At 39.3% G+C, this 18,382-nt stretch overlaps 1 protein-coding gene across 1 annotated transcript in view; it reads left to right on the forward strand.

The window, feature by feature from the left end:
- LOC149217731 (alpha-mannosidase-like) overlaps positions 1 to 18,382 on the forward strand; it is a 468,321-nt gene that overhangs the window by 232,464 nt on the left and 217,475 nt on the right. The window contains exon 22 of the mRNA XM_089391406.1: positions 12,811 to 12,876. Within this exon, the coding sequence (XP_089247532.1) occupies positions 12,811 to 12,876 (66 nt within the window). The remainder of the gene's footprint in view (positions 1 to 12,810; positions 12,877 to 18,382) is intronic.

Raw genomic sequence — 18,382 nt, forward strand, 5'->3', positions numbered from 1 at the left:
TATACATTGATTGGAAGCCCTTCCACAATGTGAATGGCCTGCGAACTTCGATGTTTGCTTGTTTGGTGCAGAGGGAGCCCAACGTGAATGCGACTTCAAGGACGCAACCACCATCCAACAACTCGCACGTTGACTCTGTTTCTCCATCAAACAATGCTTCTTCCACTGGTTCTTGGTATTAGGACGAATTCAGTCTCCCAAATACCCTCAACCCACTAATGAACTCAATCAATGATCTTTGCAATCCATCGCACGTCCCAAGCATGCGATGAAGTGTGGAGTTCTTTTGACGGCTCCTATGAATATTAATTTGGCATAACTTGTTCTAACACGGGAAAATACAACCTCACGCAAGTCTCTGTACAAGGGTTTTCTTGCTCAACCGACAATGCAGAGCCTCTAAAATCGACTTCGGCCTCTAATTAACATTGTAACAATTAATCAATCTGGCCCTAGAAAATTCAATAATTTCAACACCTTTACCATCAACATTTGTTGAATTTAACTTGGTGATTTGACCATAAAAAGATTTTGAGACAGGGTTCCTTTTGAAACTGGCTTGGTTGTATGAAAATTTCTTAAAATACATCCTTCTTACAAAGTATCTTTGATATCCTAGCAAATGCAAGGAAATTTGAGCCCTAGCTTTTGGTCACTATAATAGAATTCGGATAAACCCTTCAGGATGGCAAGAGAACCAGCTTTGATACCACTATAATGTCCCAAACAAAATTTTTGACCAATTTCCAGAACCACAATTCTTCATATAAAAGTTCACCAATTTAAGAGAAATATCACCAGAAAATTACAACAACACAAGAAACAACCAATAATGTTGCAACAAGGAACTCAACTTTATTTTATTATAATATGGGAGAAATGTTACATGCCAAAACAATAGTTGAGATAACAGTTGAGAAGACCTCCAAATATTTTGCTGCAATACCAATCACAACAACTGCAAATTGAAACTGAAGCTCTGTGAAATTCCTGGATGGAATCTCCTCAAGGGTGCTGGAATTTCGTCCAACACACAAAATATTGAACCTAAGGGTTTTCATCTTAGGGCTTATAGAAGTTGAGAACTAGGTTCTCCAACCTTCACTAAAGATAGAATACACAAATCCAAGATGTCCCAAATGATCTCCTCCTCCTCCTTTTAAAGACTCCATAGATAGATCTCCAAGCCTCTAGAAGCATCTTATTTTGATTATTTTAATATTATTCTAGAAACTCCCTTTTTGACTCCATCTAAGTGACTTTTAATTTTATTTTATTTCACTAAGTCACTTTTGGCCATTTTTCCTTCAATTAATTATTTCCCCTTCCTTTTATTTAATTTAGTGACTAATTAAAGTCACTTTTAATTTGGGAAAATGGTAAATCGCTCACCATGCTTCATTTGGCCATTGGAAGTCTCTTCTCATCATCCAATCCCGAAGATCTTCTTGTTTCAGTTCCAATGAGCTATTAAACTGAGGTATTCCATCAAATATGCCTCCTCGAATGCCACCTCAAGCATAATTAATTGATTCAGGCCCGGTAATAATTCGTTTTATGAAATTTGTTGGAATGTAATAGAAAAAAGGCAAGTTGTGCAGATGATGGAATATGCCAAGGGAATGCTATTGGATCCCATAAATACTCCACAAAACTATTTTGGAACCCCTAATGATGTTATCCTGCTCCTGCGGCTTGGACATCACATACCCTGAAAACCCATCCTGGCTTTAGTATAGAGGAAAATAAAATTGGAGACATGACAAAGACCTTATTTTCATTGCATTGTCATCTAGTTGCTCATGTGCATGTTACATAGAGAAAGGATCCATATGATCAATCCTAAGAAAATATTGCAAAGAATAATATTCATTTCCAAAAATGATTTGTGTCTGTATCTATGTTGGTGAAGTGTGAGGGCTATATGTCCCATATTTATGGATCAATTTCATCCACTACGTGTTCATAACCATTTTCAACAAATTTCGTGACTATGAATGGTGCCTTGGCTCCCTGACAACAACACAAAAATGATGGGTGCAGACCAACACCATTAACATGACATTTGGATCCACATAAATTGTGAACCCTAGATCATTCAAACTTAGCAAGGGTATGTGTTATATACACCCATCCATAAGAGAGACCTAGATCTAGCTTCTTGTTGTGGCATGTGAAAATTTAAAAACTGAAATCCTATTGCACCAACTAGAATTAATTCTTCTAATTCTTAATTAATTTAACAATTTATTTGCTATGGAAAATATTGAACAAATCACAATGAAACCTTCACAAATAAAACTATGGAAAATAATAGCGCTGGAAACTAAGAAATATGCTAGCACATACACAAAAATTTATCACTATTATTTTTAGACAATTGTCCTAGGAAAAACCCAATGTGGGAAAACCGGTGCAATAGTTGAGGGCTTTTATTATTATGCAGTAGTGAAATTATGAGTACAATCTATGGATTCCCAACTGGCAATCCAAACAACAATAAAAGCTGGCCAAAATTATCTGAGGGAATTTCCCTTCCTCCACAAGCAACCCTGACACAACTTTGCCTAAGAAAAATCATCCTCCTGGACCCTCTGCGCGGTGCTTGCACAGGCCCTTTGATGTCTAACCTGAAACTTCTTCTGATCAAGTCATTCTGCTTGTCTCTGCTGAGGAAAATGATTCTATGACCTTCTGAAAGACTTTCCAGGCCTTTGGAAGCTGAATCGATTTTTTCTTTCTAGCTAAATCGAATTGACCTTTGAAGCTGACTGCACAATCCTCTGCGCTGCCTCATTGGGAATAACTCGACCTCTTGCTGTTTCCTCTCCAAATATGGAAAAATTCCTCTAGATCACTGCCCCTGCCCCTATCTGTCTCTACTTCCCTACCGAAGTTCAAACTCTTTCAACACTATTGGATCTCTGAAAATTGAACTCTCCAAGGAAATCGAACTCTCTGTGGTTCTCAAAAGTGTCTCAAGTGTGTTATCCATCTGCCCATCGACTTCTTATAATTCTTTGTTGAACCTCCAATGACCAAGATTAAAACTTAATCAAGGACCCAAATTAATTCCCTGTCGATCCGTGTGAGTTTCTAGATGATTCTCACCTTATCTCAATCAACTCTGATTAATTAACCAGATTTCCTAAGTTTACACTTAAGGAAATATAAAAAATAGGCTAATAATCTAATTGAGACACTTCTAGGTGGAATTTCTAGAAACAATTTATGGTTTATGGATAACTCATGTGTTTTAGCCTCTCCACAAAGTTTCAAGACTAGAACACCTCCAATGCTACAGAAACTAACACTCCCTCTTAGCAAGGAAGGTTTTCTCTCTAGTGCTGCACATTTTGCCACAACACTTTGTCACTGTACCACCCTCTGTCATGTTGTTGATGTTTGGCCACTATGATTGTTTGCCAGTTCCCACCAACCACTGCGCAAATCTAATTGCATATGTGTTGCTGCTAACACTTCCATGCTGCTGCCAAATATGCATCTGCACTGCAACTCCCTCTCATTCGTTGTTGCTGCAACTTCAACTACTGCAATTGAGAGGCATCCTAAATACTGAATCGATTGTGTTCAGTATGATGCATCTGTCTCTCGAGTCCTAGTTGCTACTAGCTATTGCACTGTCCATTGAAGAATTTGCGCTGCTACTGACTCTACATTTTTCCACTCTGCACTGTTGCCAGCACTGCACTGCACTGCTCAGCACCTGACTACTACTAGTCTGCTGCTGTCACTCTGGAATCCGACTGCATCACTGACACTGATCCATCCTACTACTAAATACTGTGGGCCCTCATAGCAAGGTAATGATCCATGAGAAGGACATCTCAAGGATCCTGTCCAATCTCTGTAGTTCTGGACTACAACTCCATGTTGTCCCACGTCATTCCTAGAGGTATGGCTACAATCATAGCGAAGTATTCCTCCAACCTAGAGGACAACTTGTGTATCTAAGCTGACACTGCCACCTGGCCCTGCTTCTCTTGCTTGTCCTTATTTCTAAGAGGACATTGCATACTATAGTGACCAAGCTCACACATCTGAAGCACTTGACCTTTGATAGGTCTTTCTTCTTCTTCTTCTCCCCTTGTCCCTAGTTGGGAGCCTTCGATGCTAAAGTTGCATTTTCCTCTTCCTTCTCACTCTTCACAGTCTTGTTGCTGCTTCCGCTGATGGTGCTCTTTACTAGAGCCCACCTCAACTCCCCCTACTGTAGATCGGACCACATCCTATCCCATCCAAGCAAAGTGTCTCTTTCCAAAATACATTGGAAAAACACTTGCCAATCCTCAGCGACACTATTCAATGCCAACTGTACAAGTTTTGTGGGTTGGGGTGCCTCCCCAATAGCTGCAAGTTGATCTATGACCTCTTGAATCCAATTGAGGAAGGGATCCATGCCCTCACCCTTTTGCATTATGATGCTTCTCATCTTCTCCTGGAGAAACATCTTTTGTTGCTCGAAAGAACTTTGATATAGCTTGGAAGGGCCATCCTAGATATATGTAAGACTATTTGATCTCGAACTCCATCCAAGATCATCTGCTTTGCCTTCACCATTTATTTTTTGTACGCCTTCAGCTGATCTGGATCCTTGGGAACAGTTACCACATTATTTTTATAGGATTTTAGACCATATTCATTTATAAAGAAGAACATCCTAGCCTTCCAAACAAAATAATTGGAAGCTCCTTCCAACCTATCCTGTTCATTGAGCCCAGTTGTGGTAATCTCAAAAATCTTGTCGAAAACTCACTCTTTCCCATTGCTTGGCTGCTAGACCTGCTATATGCACTCCCTTCTAGAGTGATAATCTTTGCTCACAATTTCTGCCAATCTGCAATTGGAAAATCAGACTTGTGGAACTTGAAATTCCCTAAGAGAAATCTTCCCTCTGCATGTGCTATTTCTCTTCCACCTTGTTAGTTTTCTAGCATCAGATGTGGTCTAGCCACAAAATTTTGTGGAGAGGCTAGAATATAGGAGATCTCCAAAACCCATAAATTGTTTATGGAAATTCCGCCTAGAAATGACTTAATTAGATTATTAGTCAGTTTTAAATATTTTCTAAGTCTAAACTTAGGGAATATGACTAGTTAATCATAATTAATTAAGTTAAAGTGTGAATGTTCTAGAAACTCACATTGATCGACTTCAAGTTAATCCTAGCCATCGATTAAGATCTAATCTTGGTCGTTGAAGTCTCAACAGAGGATTACAAGAACAAGTCAATGGGGCTTGGAGAAATCACTTCAACAGTTCCATTTCATGAGAAAATCAATTTCTAGAGTAGCAACAATGAGTTGCCGGAGAGAGCGCCAGTGAGAATGAAGTAGTGATTGAGGGGCAGGGACAGTGAGCCGAAGGAAAGTTTTTCCAGATTCGGGGAGACAACAACAAGTGAGTCGAATTATCCCAAAGAGGCAGCGCAGAGGGACTACGCAGTGCTTCAATTAGACAGATTGATTTGAGGAAGAGAAAAAATCGTTCTTAGTTCCAGAGGCTGGGAAGGAGTCTCAGAGGGCCGGAAAGATGATTCTCTCAGCTTTCAGAGACAAAACAACTTCATCTGAGCCCAATCCAGAGCAATCCGTCCAGCCAGCTATACAAAGCAGCGAAGAGGCTGATGTAGTGCTCTAGGAGGTCGATTTTTGATAGGGAAAGTCTAGCCAGAGATTGTCTAAGGGAGAAGGGTAATTCCCTTTAGTATTATACTAAGATTTTCTTGCTGTTTGGATTGCAAGTTGGGAATCCATAGATGTACTCAAATTTCACTGCTGCATAATAAATAAAACCCTCACTACTACACCGGTTTTCCCAAGTTGGGTTTTCCAGGGACATTAGTCCAAAAATAATTGTGTAAATCTATGTGTGTGTGCTAGCATTTCTTCTAGCATTTATTTCTTCCACAGTTTTATTTGTATAGGTTGCAGTGTGATTGATTCAGTATTTGTTGTAGCAAACAATGAATAAATTGCTAAAAATTAATTTAACAATCAAGAGAATTATTTCTAGTTGTTGCAATAGGATTCAGGTTTCCGAATTTTCACACAGTATTAGAGAGTAGATGATCATTCAGAGAGATCAATAGCGAAGCAATATGGAGTTTTGTTGTTCACTAAGGACAATAGATCGAAACCCCAGAGGAAAGCGTAGTCACCTTGGCCAAGAAGCCGAATTTCTTGAGGAGGTTCAATTTTTCTGAGTGTGAGGATGAAAAATTTGATCTCTCCAGATCGAGGCATTCCAGAGTCAGAGGGAGAAGCATAGCATTTTCGGGGAGCATATCTCTAGCTAGACGCAGTAGCTTTGTAGTAATTTGCTAGAACAGAGATAGCGTGAGTTGGAAGAAGAGCACATACTGAGGGAAAATTTTCCTCAGGGAATTCCTAGTCTCAAGAAGTTCGATTTCCCTTGCAGTTCAACAGTCGTTGTGTGAAGAGTTTCTCACTCCAGGAAGGGAGTGCGAATAGTTAAGAAACAGATGAGAAAAAGAGAAGAAGAGATTTTTGACATTATTTGAGATGGCCACCACTGGGCTTCAAGACCAGGACAGGTTGGATTATTCTGCCAACTGTGTCATCTAGAAGGAAAGGATGTCCTTCTTTCTGGATGAGTTTGGCCTAAAGACATACATAGATGCAGTGGTAGCTATGCCCCAGGATGCATATTAGCTAAAGGAGTATAGAAGGAGATGGCACAGGTAAAGAGGTTGATCCTTGATGGTGTTCGGGATCACATTGTTTCACATAGAGCTGGCAAAGGAACTGTCAGAGAGATGTGGGAGACTCTCACCACGCTATACCAGGGCACTTCTAAGCAGTGGAAGATGTACTTAGAGGAGAAGTTGAGGCTCATCCAGATGTAGAACGGGGAAGGCATAAAGTCATTCCTCACTAGGATTCAGGAGGTCCGAGATTAGTTGTTAGTTGTTGGGGAAGCGCCTCAACCCATAGAGCTTGTGAGATCGACACTTAAGAGTGTCTCTGAGGCATGTCAAGTCTTTGTCCAAAGCATATTGGGCAGAGACAAGCTACCAGAGTTGGACACGACGTGAGATGACTAGCAGCCGGAGGAATTGACGTGAGCTCTTCTAAAGAGCTCCATCAATGGCAGCAGCAGATCGAAGGAGGTGAAGGAGGAGGATAATGTGGTCCTTGCATCGAAGGGTCCAAGTCAGGGATATGGGGAACAACAAAAGAAGAAGAAGGACTTGTCAAAGGTCAAGTGCTTCAAACATGGTGAGCTCGGTCATTATAGTAGTCAATGTCCTCTCAGGAAGAAGGACAAGGAGGAGAAGCAGGAACAATAGGTAGCATCAGCAAAAATCAATAGGTTGTTCTCCAGGCTGGAGGAAGACTTCGCCATATTTGCTGACATACCTCTAGGAGTGAGATGGGGAGATTTGGTGTTGTAGCCCCAGAGTGCTACAGATGGTAAAAATCCTTAAGGAGTCCATCTCTTGGATCAATACCTTGCTACATGGCCCAACAATATTCAGTAGCAGGATGGATCACTGGCAGTAGATGCAATCAGATGCCAAAGTGATGGATGCAGAGTCTAGTAGCAGTCAGATGCTGAGGAGCGCAGTGCAGAGTTGGCAGCAGTTCAGGTGGCACAATGCAGAGTCTATAGCAATGTAGATACCTCAGTGACAGTGCAGATACTAGCAACAGTCAGAGACTCGGGAGAAAAACGCATCATACTAATCACAGTTGATTCAGTATTTAGGATGCTTTTCAGTTGCAGATGTTGTAGTTGCAGCAACAACATATGAAGAGGGAGTTGTAGTGTAGATGCAGTGTTGGCACCAGTTCAGTAGGGACAACAGCAGCACAAATGTAGCAGATATCATAGTTGCATAGTAGTTGGTGGGCAACAACAACCAGACATCAACAACGTGACAGGAGATGATGCAGAGACAAGGGGTTGCTACAGGGGGAAACAATACTAGAACACATTCCTTGCTAAGAGAGAGTGTTATTTTTTGTAGCATCAGATGTGTTCTAGCTACGACATTTTGTGGAGAGGCCAGAATATAGGAGATCTCCAAAAGCCAGAAATCGTTTTTGGAAATTCCACCTAGAAATGACTTGATCAGATTATTAATCGGTTTTTAAATATTTCCCAAGTCTAAACTTAGGGAATATGACTAATTAATCTGAATTAATTAAGTTAAGGTGTGAATTTTCTAGAAACTTACACGAATCGACTTCAATTTAATCTTAGCCATCGGTTAAGATCTAATCTTGGTCATTGATGTCTCAACATAGGATTATAAGAAGAAGTCAATGGGGCTTGGAGAAATCACTTCAGCAATTTGATTTCATGAGCAGATCGATTTCCAGAGTAGCGGCAATCAGTTGCCGGAGAGAGATCCAGTGAGATTGAAGCAGTGATTGAGGGGCAGGGACAGTGAGCCAGAGGAAAGATTTGTTAGATCCGGGGAGACAACAACAAGTGAGTTGAAGTATCCTAGAGAGGCAACGCTGAGGGACTGCGCAGTCCTTCAATTAGGTAGATCGATTTGAGGAAGAGAAAAATTTGTTCTCAATTCCAGAGGCTGGGAAGGAGTCCCAGAGGGTCGGAGAGACAATTTTCTTAGCTTTCAAAGGCATAACAACTTCATTTGAACCCAGTCCAGAGAAAGTTGTCCATCCAGCTACGCAGAGCAACGTAGAGGCTAATGCATTGCTCCAGGAGGCCGAATTTTGATAGGGAAAGTCTAGCCAGAGATTGCTTGTGGGAGAAGGGTAATTCCCTTTAGTATTTTTCTCAGATTTTCTTGTTGTTTGAATTGACAGTTGGGCATCCATAGATGTACCTAGATTTCATTGTGGTGTAATAAATAAAACCCTCACTGCTGCATCGGTTTTCCCAAGTTGGGCTTCTCCGGGGACATTGTTCCAAAAATAATTTTGTAAATATATGTGCTTGTGCTAGTATAATCTGTGTCTGTGATAGTATTTCTTCCAATGTTTATTTCTTCCACAATTTTATTTGTGTAGGTTGCAGTGTGATTGATTCAGTATTTGTTGTAGCAAACAGTAAATAAATTGTTAAAAATTGATTTAACAATTAGGAGAATTATTTCCAATTGTTGCAATAGGATTCGGGTTTCCGAATTTTCACACACCTGACGCTGATTCTGCTACTGCAACTTGCTGCAAAACCCTCTTTGCCCAACCAAGGAATCTACCCAGCGAAAAGTTTGAGCTACTGCTGCTCCCTCTGCCTGCTGGAATCACTATTTTGGACAAATTGATTTTTTTGCCACCTTTGTAATTGAAAATTGAATCCTTGCCCAACAATTCGAACTGTGCAACACCATAAAATTTTGACCTGATACTCGCTTTGAACAATGAAATTTTCTTCTTCCACTTTTGAGCTTCCCAGCGGATCAATCACGCTCTGATACCATCTGAAAATTTCAAAACTGAAATCCTATTGCAGCAATTGGAATTAGTTCTTCTAATTGTTTGTTAATTTAACAATTTATTTTCTTTAGAAAATATCGAATAAATCACACTGCAACCTTCACAAATAAAACTGTGAAAAAATAATAGCACTAGAAACTGAAAAATATGCTAGCACACAAAAATTTAATGCTGTTATTTTTGAACAATTGTCCCCGGAAAAACCCAATGCGGGAAAACTGGTGCAATAGTTGAGGGTTTTTATTATCATGCAATAGTGAAATTTTGAGTACAATCTATGGATGACCAACTAGCAATCCAAACAACAAGAAAATTTGGACAAAATTATCTAAGGAAATTCCCCTTCCTCAACAAGCAACCTCGACACAAATTTTCCTCAGAAAACTCATCCTCTTGGACACTCTACACAACGCATACCCTTTGACGTCTAGCCCGAAATTGCTTCTGATCAAGTCGTTCTGCTTGTCTCTGTTGAGGAAAATGATTCTTCAACCTTCTGAAAGACTTTCTAGACCTCTAGAAGATGAATCGGTTTTTTTTAGCTAACTTGAATTGCCCTCTGAAGCTGATTGTGTAGTCCTCTACATTGGTTCACTGGGAATAACTCAGCTTCTTGTTGCTTCCTGTCTGGATCTGGAAAACTTCCTCCGGATCATTGTCCCTACCCCTCTCTATCTCTGCTTACCTACTGAAGCTCGAACACTTCAGCATTGTTGTCTCTCTGAAAATCGAACTCTCTAAGGAAATCAAACTCTGTGTGGTTCTCACAAGTGTCTCAAGTGTGTTCTCCATCTACCCATTGACTTCTTATAATCCTTTGTTTGACCTCCAACTACCAAGATTAAAACTTAATCAAAGGCCCAAATTAATTCCCCGTCGATCCATGTGAGTCTCTAGATGATTCTCACCTTATCTCAATTAATATTTATATTAATTAACCAGATTTCCTAAGTTTAGACTTAGGAAATATTAAAAAATAGTCTAATAATCTAATTGAGACACTTCTAGGTGAAGTTTCTAGAAATTATTTATGGGTTATGGAGAACTCATGTGTTTTAGCCTCTCCACAAAGTTTCGAGACTAGAACACCTCTGATGCTACAAAAACTAACATAGCATTGAAGAAAAAAGGAACTAAAATGAAACTTTTATTCAACTATTATTCTAATAGTGTATGGAGCTCTCTTCCTTATACAAACGAAGGGACCTTTCTTGCTTAATCCAAAGGAGATCTCTAGGCCCTCCTTAATCCAAAAATAAAGATAAATTTAATTGGAGCATGGATAGAACACTATTATTTTGATTGAACAACAAAAAAAAGTTATTTTCCCCCTTCTTACAATACAATATGCCTTTTCTTTTATAGAGAGGCTATACAAACAAATTACCTAACAACCTAGAGAAAAATTAGGATCTTACTAGATTGGTTGGAATTGGAAACAACTCTAGCTAATTTTATCTACAAAACCTAACCAAACCAAGCTAGGTGGTAACCTATCTAAATGAGGTGGAAAATAATCCCAACTAATTTGATTTACTATCTCCAGATTATTTGAGAGTGGGTTGAACTTCCTCATTCGGTTTCAATTGCATGGATAATTCTGTAGCATGTAGACCAATATTCTACAAACATTATAATTACTCCCTTTTTCTATTTTATTCTTACAAAATTCAAGTTCTTCCCTAATTTATGCAACATTCATAAGTTGGATCGTGATTACAATAAATATACACCTAATACCATCTATGGTATGAATAAAGCACCATTTGTATGTTTAAGATTGGGCCAAGAAATTGTCATTTCTCGAATTCATCTAAAGGTTTCTAGTTTTATGGACATCTATATCAATATTTCTGTTGTTCCCACCTTCCAAAAACTTGTTCAAGATAGGTATAATTAAATTAACCAAGTATTAGTACATCATTTATTTGAGGATTCATACTGCTAAATACGAGTGTTGCACATATCATGATAATATCATAATTATTTCGATATTATCGCCAAAACTACAATCGCTGATATTATTGCTTGAAATTATCGTGATAATTTTCCTAGTCAAAATTATTGTGCAATATTTTTGAAATTATTGTCACAATTTTGAAATTATTGTGAGTCGAAAGGAAATTATCACCCTGCTGTTGGAAAAGGTGAGATAAAGTTAAGGTTTGGGTTTTTTAGTGTCAAATTCACTTTTTCTTGTGACCATTTTTCATCTAGCAAACAAGGGAAAATCCCTAGTTTTCTTTGCCATCAACTGAGCATTTTTGGAGTGGAGATTTATTATAGTATACCATATCCATATTTCTAGGTATGAAAAAAAATTGCCTTCCTTTTCTTTGTTTTCCAAGATTAGTATATATTGTACATTTAGAGTCTGCCTCTTAACCTTTCTGAATATCCACATTTGTTTTGTGTCGTAGTTCCAAAACTTAAAATTTCAAACCGAGCTCTACAAAATGGCAAAGCCATTGGACCAAATGTGGGAGTATGGTGAGCCATGTGAGGTTGATACTAGAACAAAGCTGAGTTTCAAGCTATGTGGAATGGAAATGTTTGGTGGAATAACCCGCTTGAAATACCACCTTGCCAAAATCCCAGGGCATGAGTGGATATTTTCCCTATAGCTACCCAGACATTGTTCTCACTGAAAAGAACTCAATTCTTGATACTGCTAGAAAGAGAGATTAGAGGGAGGAACTAAGGAATTGCATGGGATCCACAAGCTTCTCAAGGGCGAGGGAAATCTAATCCTTGGCCACACCTTGGTGCATTTTTATTATCTGATTATCGTTGTTGTATCTAGATGCCCCATGATGATCATCTCATGAGATATATTTAGTTTTGTTTTAATGTGATTTTGTATTAACTATTATCTTGTTAGAACTTATGATTGAGGACAAATATCATATTTCAGTATCTACTATTAATGATTAATGTACCACTTGACATCTTATACATTTTATATTGTATTTTTATTTTCATATTTGTGTGACATTGTGTTTGGTTGATGTTGATGTTGCTTTAAAGAATAATAATTTTTAAAAAATGATTTTTTTTTTTAACCTTTCCCAATATTTTCCCCAATATTGCCGATAATTTAAATTTTGGACCCTGTCTATAAATTTCCACTAATGATAAATGCAACTTTGCTAAATACACATGTTCATACACACAAAATCCCTATATGTTTAATACTTATGCAACATAGCTATAATTAATTTAACCAAGTGTTAGCACATCATTTATTTGAGGATTAATAATGCTAAAGACACATGTTCATGCACACAAAGTTCCTATGTGTTTAATACTTGAGACAAAAAATTTGAACTGACATTTTTATTTTGTTTGATAGGTGAGGGATCATAGGACAGATTGGGATCTACAAGTAAATGAACCGGTGGCAGGAAACTATTATCCTGTGAGTTTGTTGAAATTATTACATGCTTTAGCCTTTTTTTGTGTTGGATTCTTTCGACAAAAAAAAGACTATCATCACCAACACATCGAATATATATTAGTAATCATTTGAATATAAACCTTGTTTCTTTCATGTTAAGGTTGGCTTTATAAATTGTTATTCTATAATTAAATGTGCATATTTTGATGATGAAATGGAATTTTGATATATATTTTTCATGTTTTGTTGATTGGTGGACATGTGAGGCACACTTAAAACCATTATTATAAAAATTTATGAAGCCATATCAACTGGTATGGATTACATAAAATTATAAGGCTATTGCATGTTGTGATTTTGAAGGGGTTTGTTAACACTAGATTGAATGCCTGTGCGTGGATCAAATTTGAATGGAGAGCGATGGAGTGTTCGTGATATCAAATTGCTGCTTATCAGAGAAAACTTGAATAAAGTGTAGCAAACCTGAGAGAGATTGTTTTGTAGTAGTAGTCTTATGCCACGTATTGCTATTGCCTGAGTGAATTATCTCCTACAACAACCTAGAACCACCATCATTGACTGAGGGATGAAGGCATTCTATGACCAAATTTTACATGTATGTAGAATCTCATTGACATAGGATGAGTTGGTGTTCCCTGTAGCAGCTCATCAGTGAAGCACGTGTTACTACTTAATTTAGCAGGGGCCCTATGAGGAGTACCTAATAGGCAACTACTAGACCAAATGGCAACAACGGGACAAGGACCCATTGTCACCTTAGTCGATACCCCCAGCTCTTTACGGACTTTCATCGATGGGAGAGTCCTGGTATGGAGGAAATCACTTGAATGATAGGATCAATGGCAAGGTATAACATGATTTCCAAGGTCCGTTCAAAGGAGAGGCTCAATTAATGGTTCAAATGCTTAAAGAAAAGTTGAAAGGCTCCCCAAGAAAGACCTATGAAGGATGACCTTGGGTTAACGAATATTCAATAATGATGAATGCCCAAGATCCAAACTTCGAAGGTTCCTCACTTGTAATCGATGTGTTTATACTAGGGTTCAAAGAGAGGCAAGTATGGCTCATTCAAAGGAAAGATTCAATTAAAGTGTGAGCATTGGGAGAAGCTAGGTTGTCTTTCCACGAAAAACCCCTTGAAAGAAATACTATCAGAGACCAAGGGTTGAGAGATATATTGTGGTAAAGGATCATCCAATGATCACCTATAATTAAGAGAAAAGGTTTTGAATGATGAACTCCAAAGTGAAAACCTTCAAGAAATTCCTAAGTCAAAACAACTTCAAGGGTTCCCTCTTGGTGTGATAGCTAGGGCATCAATTTAATTGAAATTCCACCATCAGAATTCATTCAAAACTAGAGGATGCCTACAGGAGACATAAATGAAGAAGCTTGTCAAGGCAGAATCTTCCTCCCTAAAATTTTGCACCAAGCCCTAGAAAATATCCATATCCTTAGGCGATGAAAAAGAGAGGAAGAAAAGAGGTGAAAAAATGATATTTTTTTAAGTTAATGTGATCACAAAGGATCTAGGACTAGTGCCTGACTATTGGGAAGATTGGAGTCAAAATGATCAAATTTAGTAACTTCGCTCTTCAAGGAGGCCTAAAGAAGTAGTTACGCTCTCTATGGATGCAGCTTCACAACAAATTTAGACTTTTATACTTCAATATGCAATATTTGATGGAGTTTCAAGGTAAAAGGTGCACAACCCACCCCTAGGAAAATTCGTTCTTCTTGCCAAGATGAATAACATATGCAACGAGCCAAGATTAAAAGCATTTCATAAATTCACATTAATTTTTAGGTCACAAGTAAAATCATGACATAGAATTCCATACATTAGACATGAAACATTATGAAATCTGCATGAAAGAGAACTTACATGAAAAAATGTATATCCATCCATAAACTTGCCAAATAGAAGCTCCAATAGAGATAGAACAATTATTCCACACATCAAAATGCATTTAATCATCCAAATCATTCCACAAATTGCAAGTCCGAAATCTTTAGAAAGATATATCCCAAATCCAAGTGATAATGAATGAGAGAGAACACCTCTCTTATATTTATACAATCCTCGAAGGGGCTCGAATAGTCTAATTTAACCTATTGATGCCCCTATAACAAAATAATGTGAAAAATAGCAATACTTTTGGTGACAAGCCCACCAAATAGCTCCATAATATGAAAAATAACCCTCTGAAGAGAGCCGAAATGATAGACAAGTAGCAAGGGTCGTTGGAAGGCCAAATGAAGTCCAAAATGTGCCAAAATGAATGGATGGGCTCCAAAAATAGTGATGTAGGGGGTGCCCCCTTGATCTCCAAGCAAATGACCTATGGTGCCCCAAAGTGGTTGTGGGGGCACAAAAACATCCTCATGGGTTTCCAACTGAATCAAATAAGAATGTATCCCATCGACAAGGGTTGGAACAATGATGCAAGCCCTCCCTTTGTCTCCCATGGTGAGACAAAACCCCATATGGGCCATGGATCAACTACCAAATGTGTCGCTGACTGGACAAAGTGGTCTAGGTGCATCATTATCATCAAATAATTGAAACACAAGCAAGCAATAAGTGGTGTAGAAGGATCCCATGGCATGGCTATCTACTCTCTGCTATAGTGGAGGTCCATGGCTTTCAACGCACACCCTATAAATACCAATATGACCCTCTGGAGGGCTTGGACCCTGGTGGGCTCCAGTATTGTAGCAATAATGCTACAACTCCTGGAGCTTCCTTCTCTAATTTTATCAACCCGGTAGTTCGTAACAAACTTGGAAGCGACGGTGATGTATGCACAAGTACTAGCTCTTGTCGCAGCTGTCACTTGGTCAGTTGGCACAAGTCCGCTAGGGCTCAAGCCAACTTCTATATGTTCTCAGAAGAAGCTTTCTAAATGATGAACGAAGGCTATCTCAAAGGAAGTTAACCTACTTTGCAAGAATGAACTGAAAGCCAACCAAACATGGAAACCCTAGTAAACCCTAATCTGACTAGCTTAATCCTTATAATGCAATGGTGGGAATGCAACTTTTAGAAATGATGCCATTACTTCTAGTGAGATGAGATGCATGAATTTAAACTACTTCTATTGAAGAGAACACGTTTTTTTGTATTTTTGCTCAAGCGGGTGGAGTTGTTATGATTGTGCTTCTTACTGGGTCTTGACTGTGCAGGGGTAGTTCAAAGGGAAGGAAGGCTTGGGAACGGTCAGGAGGACTCTGAGAGGTTCCAGGGGATCCCTCACATCATTCCACAGAAGTCCACAACGTTCAGGTGCTTGGCAACCGTGTTTGCAGGCTTCTACAGGATGTCTGCAGGGGATCCTACAGGAAGCTCGGGATTTCTACAGGAAGTCTGCTAACTTCTACAGGATGTTCTGCAGTCGGAGTTTTGGGTGATGGAGGAGTGAAGGAGCTGTATGGATGGATGGGTAAGATGAAAGAGGAGCTTGAGATGGCCTATGGACAGAGAGATGAGATGGAGAGAGAGTGGATAGAGCTGGTTGGTCGATAGAAGGGTAGAGGCAATGGAAGGCCGAAAAGTTGAGGCAACGTGGATAATAGAAGGGTTGGAAGGCAAATGAGCTGAACAGAGGATGAGTAGGTGGCTTAGGCACGGTTTAGAAGGATAAGAACACGATGGAGTGGTGCTGCGCAGTGTAAATGAAACAAATCACCCTTATCTTGCATGTGATGCAAAAGTTCACCAACCTATTCTAACTGTTTTATTAGAAATCAAAGAACAGCAATGTAAGTTGAGGGGAAACCGTGCATGATGCTGAACCAAAGAGTCATTACTCAAGATATAATCGTATGGACAATTCTTCAATCGAAAACATTACATCAATACTTGCATGCATATGTTAAAACAGTGTTTTTGGCAGTTGGCACGGTCTACACTTCCGGTCCCCAAACAAAGGTGAAAGTGAGCATGCATTCAACCCTTTTTTGAACTCAACGTAACTTCAATCTCCTACGCTAATGCTGAACTACTGAAACAACTGCATTCATGAAACTAACCTACATAACCAAACCGAAATAGTCAACTCAGCAAACTGTGTTTTCCAAGTGCATGTAAAGGAAAGAAATGCAATGATAAAAGAAAGACAATTAACAATACAAAGAAAAGGAGGTATATTTCTCTCAGGTTGGGCCCTAACCTGAGAGCTATAGCTCCTCTAAGAACTCAGAATTGAATCCAAATCTGCCTGCCTTTTATTAAAAGATCATAATCATGAGTCTAACAATATGCCAAAATTGGCTTACAAAGAGCAAAAAACAGAGCTACAGCTCGTAATTCAAAATCTACAACAAAGGTTCAAGAGTCTTTATCGAAGGCTACAACTTCAATATTTATACATGATGAGGGCCAAGCTGGCCTCCTCAATTAGTGGAGCTTGGCTATCCAACTAAAAGTAAACTACTGTTCTTGTAGAATCCGTTGGCTGCCTTCTAGCTCGGTGGTGATAGCTGTTGGAGCTCGGAGTTGGGGTGGAGATCATGAGGAAGGTCATTCAAGGCTGTGGACAACCTCCCTATAAACCCGCAATGCCACCTTGGCTGTCTCCTTGTCTCCATTTGCGTGGTTTTTGCTCCATTTAATGCCAAAAAACCTGAAATCATCATGTATTAGCCACATAGGCATAATGACTACCCTTCTTCCTACAAATAACACGAATATACTAAGAAATGATGCATAAGTGATAAAAAATGAAGGGTTGAGCAAGGTAAGTAGGCCAAATGAGCCCAAATTGTTACCAAAATTTGGGGCTCATCATCACCCCCCAGCTAAAATATTTGCTCATCCTTGAGCAACTAGTCCAACTCTTCATCCTTCATTGCCTTTACTGCTACCCTTACATCCCAAGCCTCTGTAGTAGTGTCCTCCTTGCTGATGTGAAACCCAGCCCTTCTGTTGACCTCTTCCCACTGTTCATTATCATCTGTCTCTGTGCTGCCTTCCATCAAGCCTAGCAGCAGTGGTGGGCTGAGTTTAAGGCCAATCCAGCTGGCCTAGAGGTTTTGCATGGATTTCTTATAGAGGGCTACCCGTACCAGAGCTTCCCTCATCCGAGTTGGGGTATGGTACTCTCGGATTTTCAGACTGTGTGCCAATGTATTCCATCTGCGTGTGCATGCTTGGACAGCGTTGTCTCCTAGCAGTCTCTCCATGTCCTCAAAATGAGCTATGGCTTGGGCCTGTTGATCCATATATCTTAATGAAGCTTGAGGGTCAGTGGACAAATGTTGGTGTGCCGAGATTAGTGCAACTGGATCTCCTGGTTCTGGTCTGATGAGCAATGGCTTGTTCAGCCCTCGGTTCATGATTGCTTTGGCTTCTGCTGCTCTTTTGTCCTCATGGTTCAGCCATGAGGCAAATGCCAATAATTGCATATCTCCCAAGGCCGTATTGGGATCCCATGAAACTTCATTAGGCAGGGCCAGATTATGGAGGTAGAACTCCGCTAATTTGGCCCTATCCTCTGATGAGCTA

Source organism: Pinus tabuliformis, chromosome 1_1 (genome assembly GCF_031772625.1).
Source record: "Pinus tabuliformis cultivar Carrire ecotype Pingquan chromosome 1_1, CPIR1, whole genome shotgun sequence".
In the NCBI taxonomy this organism is placed as follows: domain Eukaryota; kingdom Viridiplantae; phylum Streptophyta; class Pinopsida; order Pinales; family Pinaceae; genus Pinus; species Pinus tabuliformis.